At 52.8% G+C, this 16725-nt stretch overlaps 2 protein-coding genes across 3 annotated transcripts in view; both read right to left on the bottom strand.

Moving 5' to 3' along the window:
• SYN1 (synapsin I) overlaps nt 1-1740 on the bottom strand; it is a 44248-nt gene extending 42508 nt beyond the window's left edge. The window contains exon 1 of one of the 2 annotated variants that reach the window (XM_059051243.2): nt 1011-1740. In XM_059051243.2, the coding sequence (XP_058907226.1) occupies nt 1011-1387 (377 nt within the window). In that variant the 5' untranslated portion in view covers nt 1388-1740. The remainder of the gene's footprint in view (nt 1-1010) is intronic. The other variant, XM_059051242.2, reaches the window with a different exon arrangement.
• A 3863-nt stretch (nt 1741-5603) lies between these two features.
• CFP (complement factor properdin) lies at nt 5604-11533 on the bottom strand. Its single transcript, XM_059051244.2, has 9 exons — nt 11076-11533; nt 10845-10995; nt 9274-9449; nt 8634-8804; nt 8304-8495; nt 7940-8113; nt 7497-7688; nt 7246-7357; nt 5604-5833 (listed from the first exon to the last, which is right to left on the bottom strand). Exons 1-9 carry the CDS (start codon nt 11146-11148, stop codon nt 5686-5688), a joined length of 1389 nt encoding a protein of 462 aa, XP_058907227.1. The 5' UTR covers nt 11149-11533; the 3' UTR covers nt 5604-5685.
• Between the last annotated feature and the right edge of the window lie 5192 nt (nt 11534-16725).

Genomic DNA, 16725 nt, shown 5'->3' with positions numbered 1-16725 from the left:
TGAATACACTGAAGGAAAGAGCCTTTAGAGAAGGCTCACACCTTTAGATCAGGCAGTTGATAAATGCTAAGTGGGTCCACCAAAGGAAAGGTCTTTGAAGAAGTAGCTTGAGAATAGGGGATAAGGGAGGCACTCAAATGAATGCTTTCTAGATCCGTTGTATGAAAAGGATTTGGAGCAGAGAGTCTGAAGATGAGCCCCACACAGAAGGTTCAAAAATGCACATAGAACTCATTTGAGGAAAATATGTTTGAGGAACGGGCTTGGGGGTGGGGCATACACCAGGCACTTAATAAATGCTTCCTAGATCCTTTGGAGAAATAGGCTCTTAGAGAGGGGGACTGAGTTGGGGCACACAGAAGGCATTCAATAAAGGCTCACAGGATCCATTAAAGGCAACGCTTTGGGCGAGAATCTGGGATGGGTTACACAACAGGCAATCAATGTTTAGTGAATAGTTTTAAAGGTTTTTGAGGTGAGGGCTGGGGTGCAGGCACATAGCGCACTCTGGATACATGCTCACAAGATCAGAGAAGGCCTTAGGGCAAGGACCGAGGGGGACAAGACACATATCAAGCTCTCAACGAATGTTCACAAAATTCACGTAAGCCAAAGGCCTTGAGGAAGGGCTCCCACTGAGGCACACTCCAGGTACTTGATAAATGCTCACAAGATCCATTAGAGGACAAGACCTTTGGGCACGGGTTGGGGGTGCAGGGCACATCAGGCTCTTGATTGCCCACAGGATATACTGAAGTCAAGGCTTTGGGGAAGGAGGCACACAGCAGACGCCCGATAACTGCTCCCTGTATGGATCTAGAAGGTCTGGGTGGGGGCAGGGGGGAGGCAAGGGAGGGGCACACATGAAGCGCTTCACATAATAATTTAAAGGAAAAGGGTTTGGGCAAGGTGGCCAGGCACAGGGCACACAAGCGGCGCTCAATAATTGCTCATGATGGAACGATCTGGGGACCCAGAACCGCGGGGGGACGTCCGCAGCAGTGGCTTACCAGTCGGTGTGGGGCTCGTCGATTACCAGCAGCACCCTGGCGGCGGCGCCCCCACGGCCTGCGCCCCCAGAGCCGCCGCCCACTTGCTCGCTGAAGGTGGCGGCTGCGGCCGCCGTGGTCTGCTTGACCGCATTGGACAGCGATGAGAAGAAGCCACCGCCCCCCGAGGACCCGGGGCTAGGGGCAGCCGGAGAGGCCACGGGGGCTGCCGATGAGGCCCTCTCAGCAGTGGCGGTCGCAGGACCGGGCGTGGCTCCCGGGCTGGGGGCAGCGGGCGGCGGCGGGGGCGGTTGCGGGCGCTGCAGGTCTGTCATGTACCCATTTGGCAGATTGGCCATGAAGTTGCTGTCCGACAGGCGGCGCCGCAGGTAGTTCATGGCTGCGACGCGGGGCAGGGGTTCCTAGGAGCAGTCTGGTCAGGACCGCGGGAGCGGACCGCGCGGGGCCCAGGAGCACAGCTGTGCTCTCAGGCACGACGCGACTCTTCCGCTGCCCGCTGCAGACTGAGGCAGCGATGAGTCGCCGCCGCCGCCGCAGCGCGGAGGGTCGCGCCCGTGACCCCCTCTTTCGCGCCCCGCGTGGTGCAGTCCAGCTGGGCCGGTGGCGGCGCGGACGCGACCAAGGCGACCGGGAAGGGGAGTTTGCGGAGGAGCGGCGAGTGACGTCAGCGCGCCTTCAGTGCTGGGGTGGCGGTGGCGCGCGCCGGCAGGCGGGGGCGAAGTCACTGTCCGCGGTGCTGAAGGCGTCATTGCGCAAGCGCCACGCCGCATCCTGTCTCCCCTCCCCCGCCTCTGATTGGGGATGCGCAATTTGGGGAGTGGGGGCGGGGTGGGTGTTTGTCCGGAGGGTCCGGGTGGGTGTGTCAGGCAAGACCCCCACCCCGCCTCATCCTGGCCTTCACATGCACTCGCACTCACACGCAGGGCCCTCCGCAGATACTCGGTTTCCAGTGTTGATATTCACCACAGGAGGCATTTGGGGGGGGGAACACCCAGAGACTCAAAAGTAGAGAAATAATCCCCTCGCGGCGAGGGCTGGGGGTCACATGCAGTACTTCGAGAGATCAGTTTCCCACGTCCACGTAGGCTCAGCTAGGCAGAGAGATGCATGCGGGGGTGGCATAGACAGCATCAGACAGGGGGACGTGAACACTTGTGGGGAGTACATACCCTTGCGCTGGGTGGGGGCTGGAGGTACACAGGGAATGCCACATATGTCGAGAAACACAGACACACACAAAAGTAAGGAAACATACGGAGGCATGTGCAGAGAGAGAACACACCCATCTAGGTATCTATACAGACGCACATAAGCCCAGGGTAACAGCCATGGGCATGCATGCATACATACACGAAATACACCTACACATGCACACAGGCACCACTCGGACACACGGAGACCCAGGGTAACTCACATGAGCATGCACACCCAGACAAAACACACCCACAGACAATCATGGACAAACCTAGATCTCCACATAGACATATTTCCTGAAGCTCTAGCCTTGATGTGTGTTCACCTCCCCACCTCACCCCCCTACACACACACTTGGCCTATAGGTCCCCATCCCTTTGCCCTGGACACAGTCAAAAACCACGATAACCATCTGGCATCGTCAGTTCCCAAGGCCGTCTTCCCCTGCACCAGAGAACTTTCCACAGACAGAGGCAGACCCATCCTAGGGTATGCAAACTGTAGGTGCCAAATAGTGTTTGCCACATGAGCAAATGATCCTTGTAGGTTGGGCAGAGGTGGGCTGTGGAAGCTCCTGTAAGATCCTGACTACAATGAAAACACAAATCCATTTAAAAATAATCATTTGTTGACCGATTTTACCCAACCCTCACTACAATACTATGGGGCAGGTAATATGATTTCCATTTTACAGATGGAATCCACAAACTCCAATTCATTCCCAAAGGGTCATGTTCACTTTGTGATCCATACATTTGTTTTTTTCTTTTAAGAATGTGCCAGAAAGAGGTGTCAGTGTGGCTGGAACAAAGTGAGTGAGGGAGATTGTGGCAGGAGATGGGGTCAGAGAGGTTAGCAGGGACCAGATGGAGCAGGGCCTTGTGGGCCACGGTGAGCAATAATGGTGGACCAAGTGAGGTGGAAGAAGATATGGCAAGAAGTAGGCAGATTTGGAGTCCCTTGTGCCATCAGGATTTTCAAGTGAATCATCCACTTATTCATTTGTACATTCTTCATTCATTAAATCTTTGGCCTGTTTAAACAAGGTCTTGGTGTGAGGTCTGGAGTCAGAGAAACTGGGTTCAAACTGGGCCTCCACTAGACTCTTGAGAAAGTAACTTACCGGCCTCTGAAACTTGGCTTCCTCATCTGTAAAAATGATCACCCGACCCAACTCTAAAGGGGGTGGGGGTGGGGGAGTGCTGTGACTTCTGCCAGGAATGTCCTTTCCTTCTCTCTCTCAAGGATCATCTTTGGCCTAGGTCTCCAGGAAGTCCCCTCTTCCATTAGGCTCTCACAGTCCACCATCTCTGTTCCCTCCTCCTTCGGAGCCAGCTTCAGTCCACCTGCAGGCCTCTGCTTTGGCCATTCCTTCCCCCTCTCATGGATGCCCTCTCTAGCATCCCATATCCCAGTGTTCCCCAAATGGGGAACTCTCCAGAAATTGGGTATCTCCCAACATTTTGAAGTATGTGCTCCCCAGTTTTTGCTCAGTAACACAAGTAAACAAGCTCTGCTGGGCCCGTGGTGCCCCCTCTGGGGGATGGGAGCAGCTGCAGGTCTACAGATCTTTCTGGCTCCTCTGGGAGTGAGAAGTTGGGCTCCTTAGGTATCTGTCTCCAGTCTGCCTCTTCCCAGTAGCCCCATTGTCAGGTTCCTAGTACTCATGTCCCCCAGTGTCACTCTCTTTCTCCAGGTGGCTCATTTTCCAGAAATTAATTTTTTGTAGACTGTTTTGCAGAAGAACGAAGATTCCCCTGACCCCCACCCCAGGAGTGTCTCAACTCCCTGATGCAGAGGTAAGGCTCCTCTGTACTGGCTTCATCTTCTCCAGCAGGAAGGCACATACAGAAGGGGCTCCAAGAATGTGTTTCTTTGTTGTGCACTGGTGAGCAATGACTCTGAAACACACACACTTGACATAAGTTCATAATCAGTATTGTACCCATGTTTATAACTCACACATACATGTTCATGCCACTTTAATGAGTATGCACACACACCCACACTCCTATAACTTACACATTGTTATGTGCACATGGTTGTAACTTCACATGCACTCCACATCCACTCAATGCATCCTTAATTCCTGCACAGACCCATAAGTCTGCATATCACACATTCACAGAGATATGTGCCTCATAATGCACACATAGAGCCAAGTTTCCACTTTCTTATAAACACATATTTTTCTCATACCCTGGCAGTAGCACCGGAACCCCTTACTTAGGCTCATTCCTTCCAAGATAACCGAATATCCATCCATTTCATCTTCACCCCAATCCATCAGTTGACCCAGTTTACACAAGGGAAAATCGACCCAGAGAAGTGAGCGCCCTGACAGACTCCGGGTGTCACAGATTTCCCATCCGAAGCCTCCCACACAGAGGTGCCCCTCCACTCACAGGACAAAGTCCTAAACTCTGCTCCTGACATGGTGTTTCAAAAATGTCCAGCCCACTACCTATCTGTGCCTGTTTCCTCCTTGGTAAAATGAGGATAATAATATTGACCTCATATGTTCATTGTGGATTAAATGAATTCATGCTATGGAAAGTCTTAAAACACTACCAGGCACACAGCCTGGGTTTGTTCCCTTCACTGTGGAGACGCATACGGCTCTGACTCTTCTTCCCCATCCCCCATGATGTCCAGCGCTATTGTTAGTATACAGTAGGCGTTGGTAAGTGTTGAATAAAATGTTCGAATGAAAGGATCACCCATTCTAGTCTGTTCCCTTGGTTAGATGTCCTCCCCTTCTACTAGCCCTCCTCCACCCGATGCCCAGACTTAGCTCTAGTATACAGTAGATGCTAATAAGTGTTGAATTAACGAACAAACGCTAAAGGAATGTGTCTGAGTGTCTTGGGGGGCTCCTCCTGGCAGATGCTGACTCTAGCCTCTCTTTGCCCCTGTCCCGGATCAAAGCACCTCGTAGGCACTTCCTCGGTCCGCCCCCCGCCTCGCGGGAGCTATTTGTCGCCGCTAATTGCAGCGTTGGAGCTGGGCTGTTGGGAGTGGGTGGGTGCAGGTGTTCGCTCCGTGGAGCGCCAACCCCTGCCAGGCCTCATTGCCGAATGACGCGGAATCCGCCAGCGGAGGGAGCTTTAGGAGCGGGAGATGGAAAACAAGCACTCCGACCAATCAGAAAGTGCCTGCCAGGGAGGGTAGCCAATCAGGAAGCCCGTAATTCGTAAATCAGGACTCTGCAGAGGGACGTGCTGGGTGACCCGGGGCACTGCGGGGAAGGGGGGCAGACATCAGGGCTACAGCAGGGACGGACACTCGCCTTCACTCCTGTCACACCGTGGCCACGGTGGAAAATAGTGTTTTCCACCACAGGCCACTGCGACTTTGCCTGTGCTGCGCTCTTTGGCCTAGAAGACGCCATGGCCCCACTCCTGGGGAAGAGGCTGGTTTATTGAAGTCTGAGAGGTCAGGGGGTCACAGTGGAAGAGGGAGACGTTAGAGCTTCTCATCCTCAGGGTTCTTCGCAGGGAGGCACGTGTAGACATGGCCGTTTCTCCTCCACCACCTTCTGCTTTTGCAGCTCATCGCACAGTGCCGACGGTTTCCCCCAGAAGCTCACATTCTTCTCACCCTGACCTTCGACCATGGTAACGGTGGGCCTGGTGCGTTAGGGGTGGGGGATGAAGGCGAGAAGCTCAGGGAAGGCAAGAATGCATTCAACAAACTCTTATTGAGTGCCTACTGTGTGCCCAACACTTTATTTTTAAGCTGTGAGATATTGGGCAATTTCTTTATCTCCCCTGTACCCCAGTTTTCTTCATCTGAAAAATGGGAATACTAGTAATACCCACCTCACTGGGCTGAGTAAAGATAAATGAGGTGATTCAGGTAAAGTGCTCAGAGTCATGTCGGGTACACAGTAAGTGCTCAATAAATGCTGGTAATTATTTGTTGATATGAGCTACCTTCTCTCACCCCTAAAACCTTTTATTTATTTCCCCATTGCCCGCTGGAAAAAACCCAAATGCCTTGCCCTGGCATTCAAGCCTTGTTGTTAGGCACAAATCCCTGCCCCCAAGTCAATCTCTAGTTCTCTCTTCCACTTTATTCAAAGCCCCATGTCCAAAATGGTCTTTGCCTGGGTTATCTGTCCCACTAGGCAAGCTCTCCACTCACTCCCATTCCGATTCTCTCAATCAGTCCTTTCTCCATGCATTCCCTCCCTCTGTCAAGTCCTTCATGCCTCCATTCAACACCCCTAACTCATCTTCTGGACCCACTCTACACCCCACACCCAGAGACCAGATGGTAGGCTTTCCACGAGTTGGGAAGAGGCCACTTAATCTAGTAGTTTGATGCATGTGGAAATAAGGAAGGGATAAGTGAGTGTTTTAACCCTCTCCAACACCTGGGCCACCCTGGCCACCTGGGAACACTTCAGGCGGCTGATCACCTGTGTCCAGGACTCTGCTCACACAGTTTTGATGGTGGGAAAGCCTTCCCCAACACCCTCCTGCCAGGGGAGCCCCAATCAGCTTCCTGGACCCTGACTGAGGTGGCAGTCCCTTTTCCACACACCAACCATTTCTCAGATGCCTTCTGCCAGGGCCCAGCAGACCTGGATCCCATGGGGGAATCCATGGGATCTGGATTCTGTGTGTCTGCAACTGTTGTTGCCAAAAAGGCCTTAGAGTGCTTTGGGGCACGGGTGACTGAGGGAATGAGACAGTGAATGGAGGCATGAGTGACTGAACAGGCAAGTCAAAGCTTGGGTAACTGAGGGGGCAGAGCACATGGACACAGGAAGGACAGAGTGAATGGGAGAATGACTGAATGACTGAATGAGTCACAGAAGGGCACAGAGGCTACTGATTCTCCCCTCAACATCCTCTTTCTCAGCCTCTTCTTTAGTTTCTCCCCTCTTCCTACAGCTGGGAGATGGCACTTGGCCAGACAGGCACCTATGGACCCAGTGGTGGAAGCCCTGGTTGGGGGTGGCCAACTCTCCCACCCTGACTGCTGACATATAAATATCAAGACCCCTTCCAAGGCACACTGCCCCCTCACTCACGAGAATTTGGGGAGCGTGGCCTTGCAGAGGCGCTGGCGGGTGCGGATGGGGTTGGGTCCACACGGGGGCATGCACAGCCCCCAGGCACTCCACTCCATCAAGGAGCCTTTCACTGCAAGTCAGAATTGGAGGTTTTGGTGCGGTGATGAGAGAGAGGCTGCAGGGACATGCAGTCTGTGGCAGAGAGTCAGGAAGCCCCTGTCCCTGCACTGCTGCTGCACCCTCACAGCATGGTCTCTGGGGGCACTCACAGGGGCAGCGCTGGATGTTGTAGCAGTGCCGGATATGCTGGTGATGCCCGATACATCGCTGTCCGTCAAACTTGCGGCCCTTGCAGAGCCTGGAGCGGCTCTGCTGGCCTGGGATCTCCTGGCAGCTGATGTTTTTTATGCTCTGACGGATGCAGGTGCTCCACTCTCCCCAGACCTCCCACTGTCCGTTCACTGCAGAGACAGGGGCAGCTGCGCTTGCACCAAAGAAAGGAGCCAGCAAGGGGGTTCAGAGGAAGGAATGGGGGCTGGGAGACGGGGTGGGAATGATCAGATGTGGGAAAGGGGGATCAGGGTTGGAACCAAGGCATTGGAGCCAGGAATGGAGGAATTAGAGGCAGGAACAAGGCATTAACAGTGGGAACTGGGCAGCAGAGATGACTGAGGGGCTTAGGCATGGAAATGGTGCATCTTGGGGTACTGACCAGGGCAGTGCACGGCCGTGTTGCAGATGTGGGTCCGGGTGGCATCACCGACACAGAAGGGCCCCCCGTGCTGGGGCACAGGGCGATCACATGTCCGTCGTTCCTGGGTCTGACCCAGGCCGCAGGTCACAGGGCAGGGGCTCAGAGCACTCCATGGCCCCCAGCCCCCAGCCACTGTTGGGGGGGACAAGAGTGAGGAGAAAGGCCACGTCAATCTCCCCCCTCAGCCCCTAGACCCTTGAGACGGACTGCCCCCAAACGAAGAGCTCCATGGTCATATGGTCTCAGATCGCTGTCCCTTGAAATGGCAGAGCATCTGTGCCTAAATCAAGAGCAGAGTGTCAGAGGCCTCATCCCCGAGTACCTGGGCAGGGTGGCAGGCCGGTGCAGGCCCGCTGCTCAGAGGATGACCCTGGACAGGGATTCCCGGGAGGCTGTGTGGAGGGCTCAGGTGCAGAGCATGTGCGGCTTCGTCTCTCCTCAGATGCCTTGGGTCCATTGTGGCAGGTGCCTGAGCAGGGGCCCCAGGGGCCCCAAGCAGCCCAGGCCCCGTGTGCTGTGATGGGGTTGGGGGTGGGGAGATGCCAAGTGTGGTCATGCATGCTGAAGTCCTCCCACCCTGGAAGTTCCCTGCTGTAACCCCCAGACCCACTCTGGGTGCCCACATCATTGCCCTGTGGTTGCCCTCACTCACTGGGGCAGATCTGTTTGGTGTCACAGGCCTCTGACTCCTGTGCCTCTCCTGGGCAGCGGCCCCCACACTTGGGGGTGGGGCGATCACATGCTCGACGACGAATCCGGGTCCCTTTAGAGCAAGTGACAGAGCAAGATGCCCAGGGCCCCCAGTTGGACCAACCGCCCATCTCTGTGGGAGAGAAGAGGGGGACAAGATGGAGGTGGTGCTGTCATTCAGGGGTCCAGGCTTCCTCATGTATCCCACATCAGCTAATCCTGTGCCCATTGTTTCTGCCACAACTGGCCCACCATCATTGCTCATCTGGACTATTGCAGTAGCCTTCACAGTGGTCCCTTTGCTTCACTACTCACCACATACAGTCTGTCCTGATGGCGAGAGGGATCTGTCACAACCCAAGTCAGATCATGTTTTTTTCCGCCATCACTACATCACTCAGAATAAAAGCCAACATCTTCACTGTGGCCCACAGGGATCAGTCACCCTCTGACCTCACCTGCCACCACTCTCCTCCAGCCACGCCGGCCTCCTCCTCAATCTCACAAACATGAAGCACACTCCCACCCTCAGGGCTTCTGCCCTGATAGTTCCCAGTGCCGGGTCACTGACAGCGCTCGCCCGCCTTGCTGCTCCTCCTCACCAGCACAGCACGGCTTGTCCTCACATGCCTGCAGCTGCCACTGGAGGGTCCCAGGCTGCACCTTCTCAGGGCATTGCCCGCCCCAGCCTATGCAGCGCCGGTGCCGCAGCTGGGAGCCCTCCATGCAGGTCACTGAGCAGGGGGCCCACTCGGACCACGGTGACCATTGTGGGAGCCTGCAGAGAGAAGCACATGTCCCATCCTGGCACGCTCTGACAAGGATGGTGTATGGGACCACAGAGTGTGGGTGGACACAGACAGGGGTGCGGGATAAACATATGTGGAATGGAGTGATGAGAGTATCTACCTCTTAGTGATGTTGGGGAGGAGGTGGGCACACAGCAAATACTTAAATATCATTTACCTTCATGATCAGGAACCTGGAGTTACCCTCTGAAGTCCCCCAAGGACAATTCCAGGCACACAGTAAACAAGTGCAAAGACTAGGGGCCCAGAACTGCTGTCAGAAGCCTACCAGGCCACAGCCATGCACAGTAGCAGGCAAACAGGAAGTGCATAATACATAGGAGCCATCATCCCAATGAGCTCAGAGACCCCACCAGAAATACCCCAGATCCAAGCCCCTACACAGCATAATGCTAAACAGATGGGACCTGTTGATGACTAGGGGCCCAGAGCTGCCTTCAAAAATCCCCAAGGGGGCTTCCCTGGTGGCGCAGTGGTTGAGAGTCCGCCTGCCGATGCAGGGGACACGGGTTCGTGCCCCGGTCCGGGAAGATCCCACATGCCGCGGAGCGGCTGGGCCCGTGAGCCGTGGCCACTGAGCCTGCGCGTCCGGAGCCTGTGCTGCGCAACGGAAGAGGCCACAACAGTGAGAGGCCCGCGTACAAAAAAAAAAAAAAATCCCCAAGGTCCCCATCCCCATGGTGTATCTGGGATATATATAGTAAAGAGTTAGAAAATATGTCTGACACACAGAGAGGGCTCAGTACATGTAAGCTGGCATCACGATTAGGAGACTAGAGATACCCTCAGAAATCCTCTGGCTACCCCCAAGCTCTGCAATGCATCTGGTATGCTGGCAGTGCTCAATGAATATGAAGTGTCATTATAATTAGGAACCTGCAGCTGCCCTCAGAACTGCCCAAACTCTCCCCCTCCAGCAATGTGCCTGTATACAGTAAGTGCTCCATATGAGCTGTCGTCACCATCTGGGGACTTGAGCTACCTTCAGAAATACCTGAGCTGCACCCCACCCATAATGCTTCTGGTATGCAGGAAGCACTCAATACATGTAAGCCATGGCAGTTCTCAACTCAGGATGATTTTTACCTGTCTGGAGACATTTTAGTTGTTGCAAGTTGCTACTGGCATCTAGTGGGAGGCCAGGGATGCTACAAAACATCCTGCAACGCACAGGTCAGCCCTCTCAACAAAGAATTTTCTGGCTCCAAATGTCAACAGAGCCGACACTGAGAGACCCGGAGCCACGGTCACGATCAGGGCCTTAGAGCCACACTTGAGAATCTCAGAGAAGGCCAGAGCCCAAGTTCTGGGTCACCCCGCAGACAGTCCTTTCTGCTTCCCTCAAACCCCAGGCTCCCCCTAACCTGCACGCCATACAGAGCTTGCTGCTGGGCTCCTGGAAGGCGTAGTCAGCATTGAGACAGCAGTCTTCCGTGCTGACACCTCCCCCAAGGAGGCCCTTGCATTTGCCTGTGGATTCTTCATACTGGGTGAAGCAGAATACAGGGTCTGAGCCTGTAATGGGGCGGGGAGCACGGTCAGGGCGCTGGGGGGCCCAGGCACCCCTGGGGGCAGCCGGGCCCCCACCCACTCACCTGTGGCTGGCAGGGTGAGCAGCAACAGCAGCGGTAGCAGCAGTAACTGATGGGCCTGCGCTCGGGTGGGCATGCTGAGCGCTGTACCCCTGCAGCCCCGCCAGACAGGAGGCTCCCAGCTTTATGTGGGCTTATCTGCTCCTAGAGTCAGTGGGAAAGAGGAACCAGGGGCAGGAGGAACTAGGAGGGTGAAGGGCAGCGGTGGTGATGGGGGATGGCGGGAAGGGGAGGGTATCGTGCAGGTCTCTTCAGCTCCGATCTCTCCCTTGCCACCTCTGTCCCTGAGCTTCCTCCTCTCCTCTCCCTTCCCTACTTCCTGCCTCACTCTCAGTCCTGTTTTGTTTGTCACTGGGTGCCCAGCACCCCAGGCCCCGCCCAGCAGCCCAGTGGCACTCAATCAATGCTCTTTGGACAAATTCTTACTGAGGGGGAAGTGGAGCCTGGAAGTTGCAAGCAAGATTGAACTCTCTCGCTGTGTGACCTTCAGCAAGTCACTTGAACCTCTGAGCCTCAGTTTCTCCACCTGTAAAATGCACGCCCTCTACCACAATAACAGGGCCAACCTCACGGGGGTGTTGAACAAGGTGTTGAAGTGAGCGTGGCATGCTCAGCATGTCCCTCCTCATGGGGTGGAGCGGGCATCGAGGTAATTACTTTATCCTCCATCCTGACTTCACCACCACCTTCCTCTTTCCTAAAAGTGAGGTTCTTTGTGGTCAGCAATGTGGAGGGGAGGTCAGCACAAGGGAAGTGAGAAGGGGAAGTGGCAAGAGTATGGGGAGGAGAATTCAGAAGGACAGAACTGGGGATATCCACTGCCCCAGGGGCCAGCTGGGGACACCCTCAGGGCCCGAGGAAGGGGATGGTTGGCTTGGCCATGTTCCATCAAGTATCTTGGGTAGGTAATACCTGCCACCCCTCCCCACCCCATACACAGCCTACATCATAGGGCATGTTGTGAAGATTGGGAGTTAAGATTTTTAAAAGTCCTTAGCCCATGGGCTTCCCTGGTGGTGCAGTGGTTGAGAGTCCGCCTGCCGATGCAAGGGACACGGGTTTGTGCCCTGGTCCAGGAAGATCCCACATGCCGCAGAGCGGCTGGGCCTGTGAGCCATGGCCGCTGAGCCTACTCATCCGGAGCCTGTGCTCCGCAATGGGAGAGGCCGCAACAGTGAGAGGCCCGTGTACCACACACACACACACACACACACACAATATATATATATATATATATATATAGTCTTTAGCCGAGTGCCTGGCATACAGCAGGTGCTGTTTGTTAAATACACTGATGCAACATCTATTGAGCAACTATTGGGTGCCAGTTGTTCTGGGCATTGGCTGGAACAGACAACAAGACAGCCCCAAATCCTGGCCCTCAAGGGACTTATGCTCTAAAAGAGGCAGACAATAAATGTCACCTCCCTCACAGAAGCCTTCCTCAGCATTTTGTAGGGCACCTCTCATTCTCTAGCCCAGTGGCTCTCAAACCTATATGTGCATCAGAACCATCTGGAAGGTTTTTTGAATCCAGATTGCCAGGCCCCACCCCAGTTTCTGATTCTGTAGGTCCGGGGTGGGGCTCAAGAATGTGAATTTCTAGGGGCTTCCCTGGTGGTGCAGTGGTTGCGAGTCTGCCTGCCGATGCAGGGGACGCGGGTTCGTGCCCCAGTCCGGGAGGATCCCACATGCCGTGGAGCGGCTGGGCCCGTGAGCCATGGCCGCTGAGCCTGCACGTCCAGAGCCTGTGCTCCGCAACGGTAGAGGCCACAACAGTGAGAGGCCCGCGTACCGCAAAACAACAACAACAACAAAAGAATGTGATTTTCTAAAAACGTCCCAGGTGACACTGATCCTGCTGGTCGGGGACCACATTTTAAGATCCATCATTCTAGTTCCTGCCCCTTTACTTTTCTTTGTGGATCTCATGTAGAGAAATTATTCTTCGTAATCCTTATCTTAATAATTAATTCCAATGCAGCCCATTTTCCATGCTCCACAGAGCCTTTTTTTTTTTTTTTTTTTTTAAAGTAAGTCCTAATGAGTGAAACTCCAGAGCCTGCTTTAAAAACAGGAATCTTTTTAATTAACAAAAAGGAGTCTAAGAATTAGGAAGGCAATGTCTCATTTCCCCTGCATCCAAGGAGGAACACCATTCTGCAAATTAAAACAAGGTTGAAGGGGCTTCCCTGGTGGCGCAGTGGTTGAGAGTCCGCCTGCCGATGCAGGGGACACGGGTTCGTGCCCCGGTCCGGGAAGATCCCACATGCCGCGGAGCGGCTGGGCCCGTGAGCCATGGCCGCTGAGCCTGCGCGTCCGGAGCCTGTGCTCTGCAACGGGAGAGGCCGCAACAGTGAGAGGCCCGCGTACGGCAAAAATAAATAAATAAATAAATAAAACAAGGTTGAAGGATTTGATTTGGTCAGGCATTAAAACAGAACTTTCTCAAGAATACTTGTCTTGCTTTATGGGTGATAAGGTGTGTTGACATTCGTATCTGTTACAGATGTACTGTTTCCTGATAACATAAGCCTGTCTTTGAAAGTGTGCTTTGAACAAAGGGGTCTTATGTTTCTAGGACTTCAGACATCAGTGCTGTTATCCTATGAAAACAAACTCCCGAAGAAACCTGTAATTCTGGTTGGCTGCTTTATCTAATCATCTGTTGGCCTGGTAATAGTGTTATAATCGATACTTCCTTTGTTCCAAAACTGTATACTTACTCACTGGATTCCCTTGGGAAGAGGGCTGTCACCACTTTCATCTTCTCCTATACGTTTGGGCAATAAAATGACTGCAGATTTCTTATTTAAACAAAGACTGAGTCTTATCTCATGTAATCATTGCAACACCACCTAATATGATGTATTTGTTTGTCTGTTGTCCTCACTAAAATGCCAGCTCCACAAAGGCAGGGATTTGTGTCTGGTTTGTTAACTGCTGTGTCTGCAGGTCCTGGATGGGCACCAGCAAACAGTAGGTGCTCAATAAACCTCTGCTGAATGAGTAAATAAATGCAATAAACAGAGCTTTTGAGATTCTGATAAGTGTGAAGATGAATAATCTGGATTGGAGGTAAAAATGTGAGCATCATGGCAGGGAGAAGTGGTGTCTCAAGTACCAGGACTGGACCAAACCACCTGGAGAGGGCTTGGCTCATGAGAAGAGGGAAGGGAAGCCCAGGCAAAGCCCTGACGAACTCCACCATTTCACGTTTTGGAGAATTGGGAGAAGCCAGCCCAGGGGCCTGAGGAGGAAGAGGACAGATGGAAGAGGGCTTTCCCCTAGGCCTGGCACATTCCATCCATGGGGTCTCACACACAAATTCAGCCTCAGTCATTTTCTCTTTTTTTACATATTTACACACACACTTCTGAATTTAGTCTCTACTTTAGTCGCTTACGAACAAGCTCACATACATACTCAAATGCACAGCCTCTCCCAGCCACTCAGGGAGTCGTTTACTGTCATTGGCCCCCAGTCTTACTATGGTCTCCGTTGGGCAAGACCACAGTTACCCTCACGGGTCAGTTTTGCACATCCACACAGTCATGCCTTTAGATAGGATGTTTCCACCGCTCACTCGGGCCGTCATTTTCTCACATACACAAATGGTTAGTGATTTATAGCCACCACTGGTCTCTCTGGAAGTTTCTCGCGCACACACCACCACACCCACAATCACTCTTTCTCCCACCTCTTCACACTCACACCCATTCTGCAACCCAGAGTCATTATGCTAAGAGTTTCACACGCATACACAATTGCACAGTGTCTCAGACACCGTCTTAGTCGCCTCGTCTCACATTTCTTCGCAAGCGGCTTCCAACATGTCCAATCCTTGCTCTACAGCCTTTTTTTTTAAGTAAGTTAAGAACCACTGCATTTTTAAAAGCTGAAACAGTTAAACCTTTATATTTTTCTTTTTCTTTTTACATCTTTATTGGTGTATAACTTTTACAATAGTGTGTTGGTTTCTCCTATTTTTCTACTTTCCATCTTTATTTATTTTTGCTGTGTTGGGTCTTCATTTCTGTGCGAGGGCTTTCTCTAGTTGTGGCAAGCAGGGGCCACTCTTCATCACGGTGCACGGGCCTTTCACTATCGCAGCCTCTCTTGTTGCGGAGCACAGGCTCCAGACGCGCAGGCTCAGTAGTTGTGGCTCATGGGCCTAGTTGCTCCACGGCATGTGGGATCTTCCCAGACCAGGGCTTGAACCCATGTCCCCTGCATTAGCAGGCAGATTCTCAACCACTGCGCCACCAGGGAAGCCCTCTACAGCCTTTAATAAAGTCTCTTGAAGTTTTACACAGACCCACACAGTTTCTCAGACACTCTCAGTCACCCGATCAGTGTCACGGTCACTTGCCCTCACTCAGCCTCTGACATCCTGTTGTCACTAATTCACCAATGTTACTAGGCTCTCAGTAAGTCCCACACACAGAGCCTTTCATGGCCTGTCTTAGTCATTTACACCATCATCTGCTGCATCCAGCCAGCATATTGTGTACCCTCAGACACAATTACAGCCTCATCGGTTTCTCACACACACTGATCGCATGGTCTCTGTGTCTCATTTACTCTGTTTCATTTTCTCAGTTTTTCACCAGCATGTAGTCTCTGGTTTACAGTCTCTCATGAAACGTTTCACACTCTCACACACTGCTCAGTCATCAGTTTTCTCTCTGGAGGCACTGACTTCTTTTTTACTCATCGCCTCTCACTCACAGTGAGGTGGTCTCTAGCTCACTTTCACTCACTCAGTCTCACCATCATTTTCTCTTACACTTTCAGAGTCCCTGAACCTGTGGGCTAGACTGGAGTAGTAACTGTAAATCAATCTGCCACCAGGCTCAGGTATACACCCACTCACGTACACCCCCCCACACACAATTACAGCCTCTCATGCTCTTCCAGTCGCGGCCACATTTTCTCAGTCTCTCACGCAGTCTTTGCTAGTTTAGCCTCGCAGGAAAGGTTTTCATACACACAATTGCGTATTCTGGTATCTTTCATCTCAGGCACCCATCTAGCCTCACAGCCATTTTCTCTCATACCATCAACCTCTCACACATGCACTCCCATTACTTTAGTTGATCCAACACCCTTGCATGAACAGCTTCACGCACAAGCTATCTCCCAAACGCTGAGTCACCTGCTTACTTACATTGAAGTTCCTTACCTACACACAGTCCCTGACGATCTCTATGGCACTTTCGTGCTCATACAGGCTCTCACACGTTGTTTTGGTTACTCATTCTGTTTTGCTCAGCATCAGCCTGTTCAACAGTGACTGATGCGCAGTCCCCACTTCCTTCTCACAAACGTTATTTCACACACACCACCAGTTTCTCGTATAGTACCTTAATCACTCATTCAGTCTTAACGGTGGTTGTCTGCCACCCAGCCACGATTTCTCACATAGACACGATGTCAAGTTTGCAGTTACAACTTCCACTCTCTCAACACATGGCTTCACAAGCGAACGTGTGCAATCACAGCTTTCCATAGTTTTCTCTTTTTCACACACCTGGTTACCAATCTATAGTCTCTACCACTGTTTCGGACACACACCACTATGCTCTCTTGGTCTCACGATCAATCTCACACCCTCACCGCCTTTCACACAGAGTCATGCCTTTGCACACAG

This window comes from Kogia breviceps, chromosome X (genome assembly GCF_026419965.1).
Source record: "Kogia breviceps isolate mKogBre1 chromosome X, mKogBre1 haplotype 1, whole genome shotgun sequence".
In the NCBI taxonomy this organism is placed as follows: domain Eukaryota; kingdom Metazoa; phylum Chordata; class Mammalia; order Artiodactyla; family Physeteridae; genus Kogia; species Kogia breviceps.
Note: the sequence above shows the minus strand (reverse complement) of the source record. Positions and strands in the feature narration are given on the sequence as shown.

What these genes read in the sequence shown, in the direction of transcription:
- CFP (XM_059051244.2), bottom strand. Translation starts at nt 11,148, where the DNA reads ATGCCCACCCGAGCGCAGGCCCATCAGTTACTGCTGCTACCGCTGCTG. An exon ending in CACCAAACAGATCTGCCCCA is followed by an intron (nt 8,496 to 8,633) that starts GTGAGTGAGGGC and finishes ACCCCATCACAG; the next exon opens with CACACGGGGCCTGGGCTGCT. An exon ending in CAACATCCAGCGCTGCCCCT is followed by an intron (nt 7,358 to 7,496) that starts GTGAGTGCCCCC and finishes TCTGACTTGCAG; the next exon opens with TGAAAGGCTCCTTGATGGAG.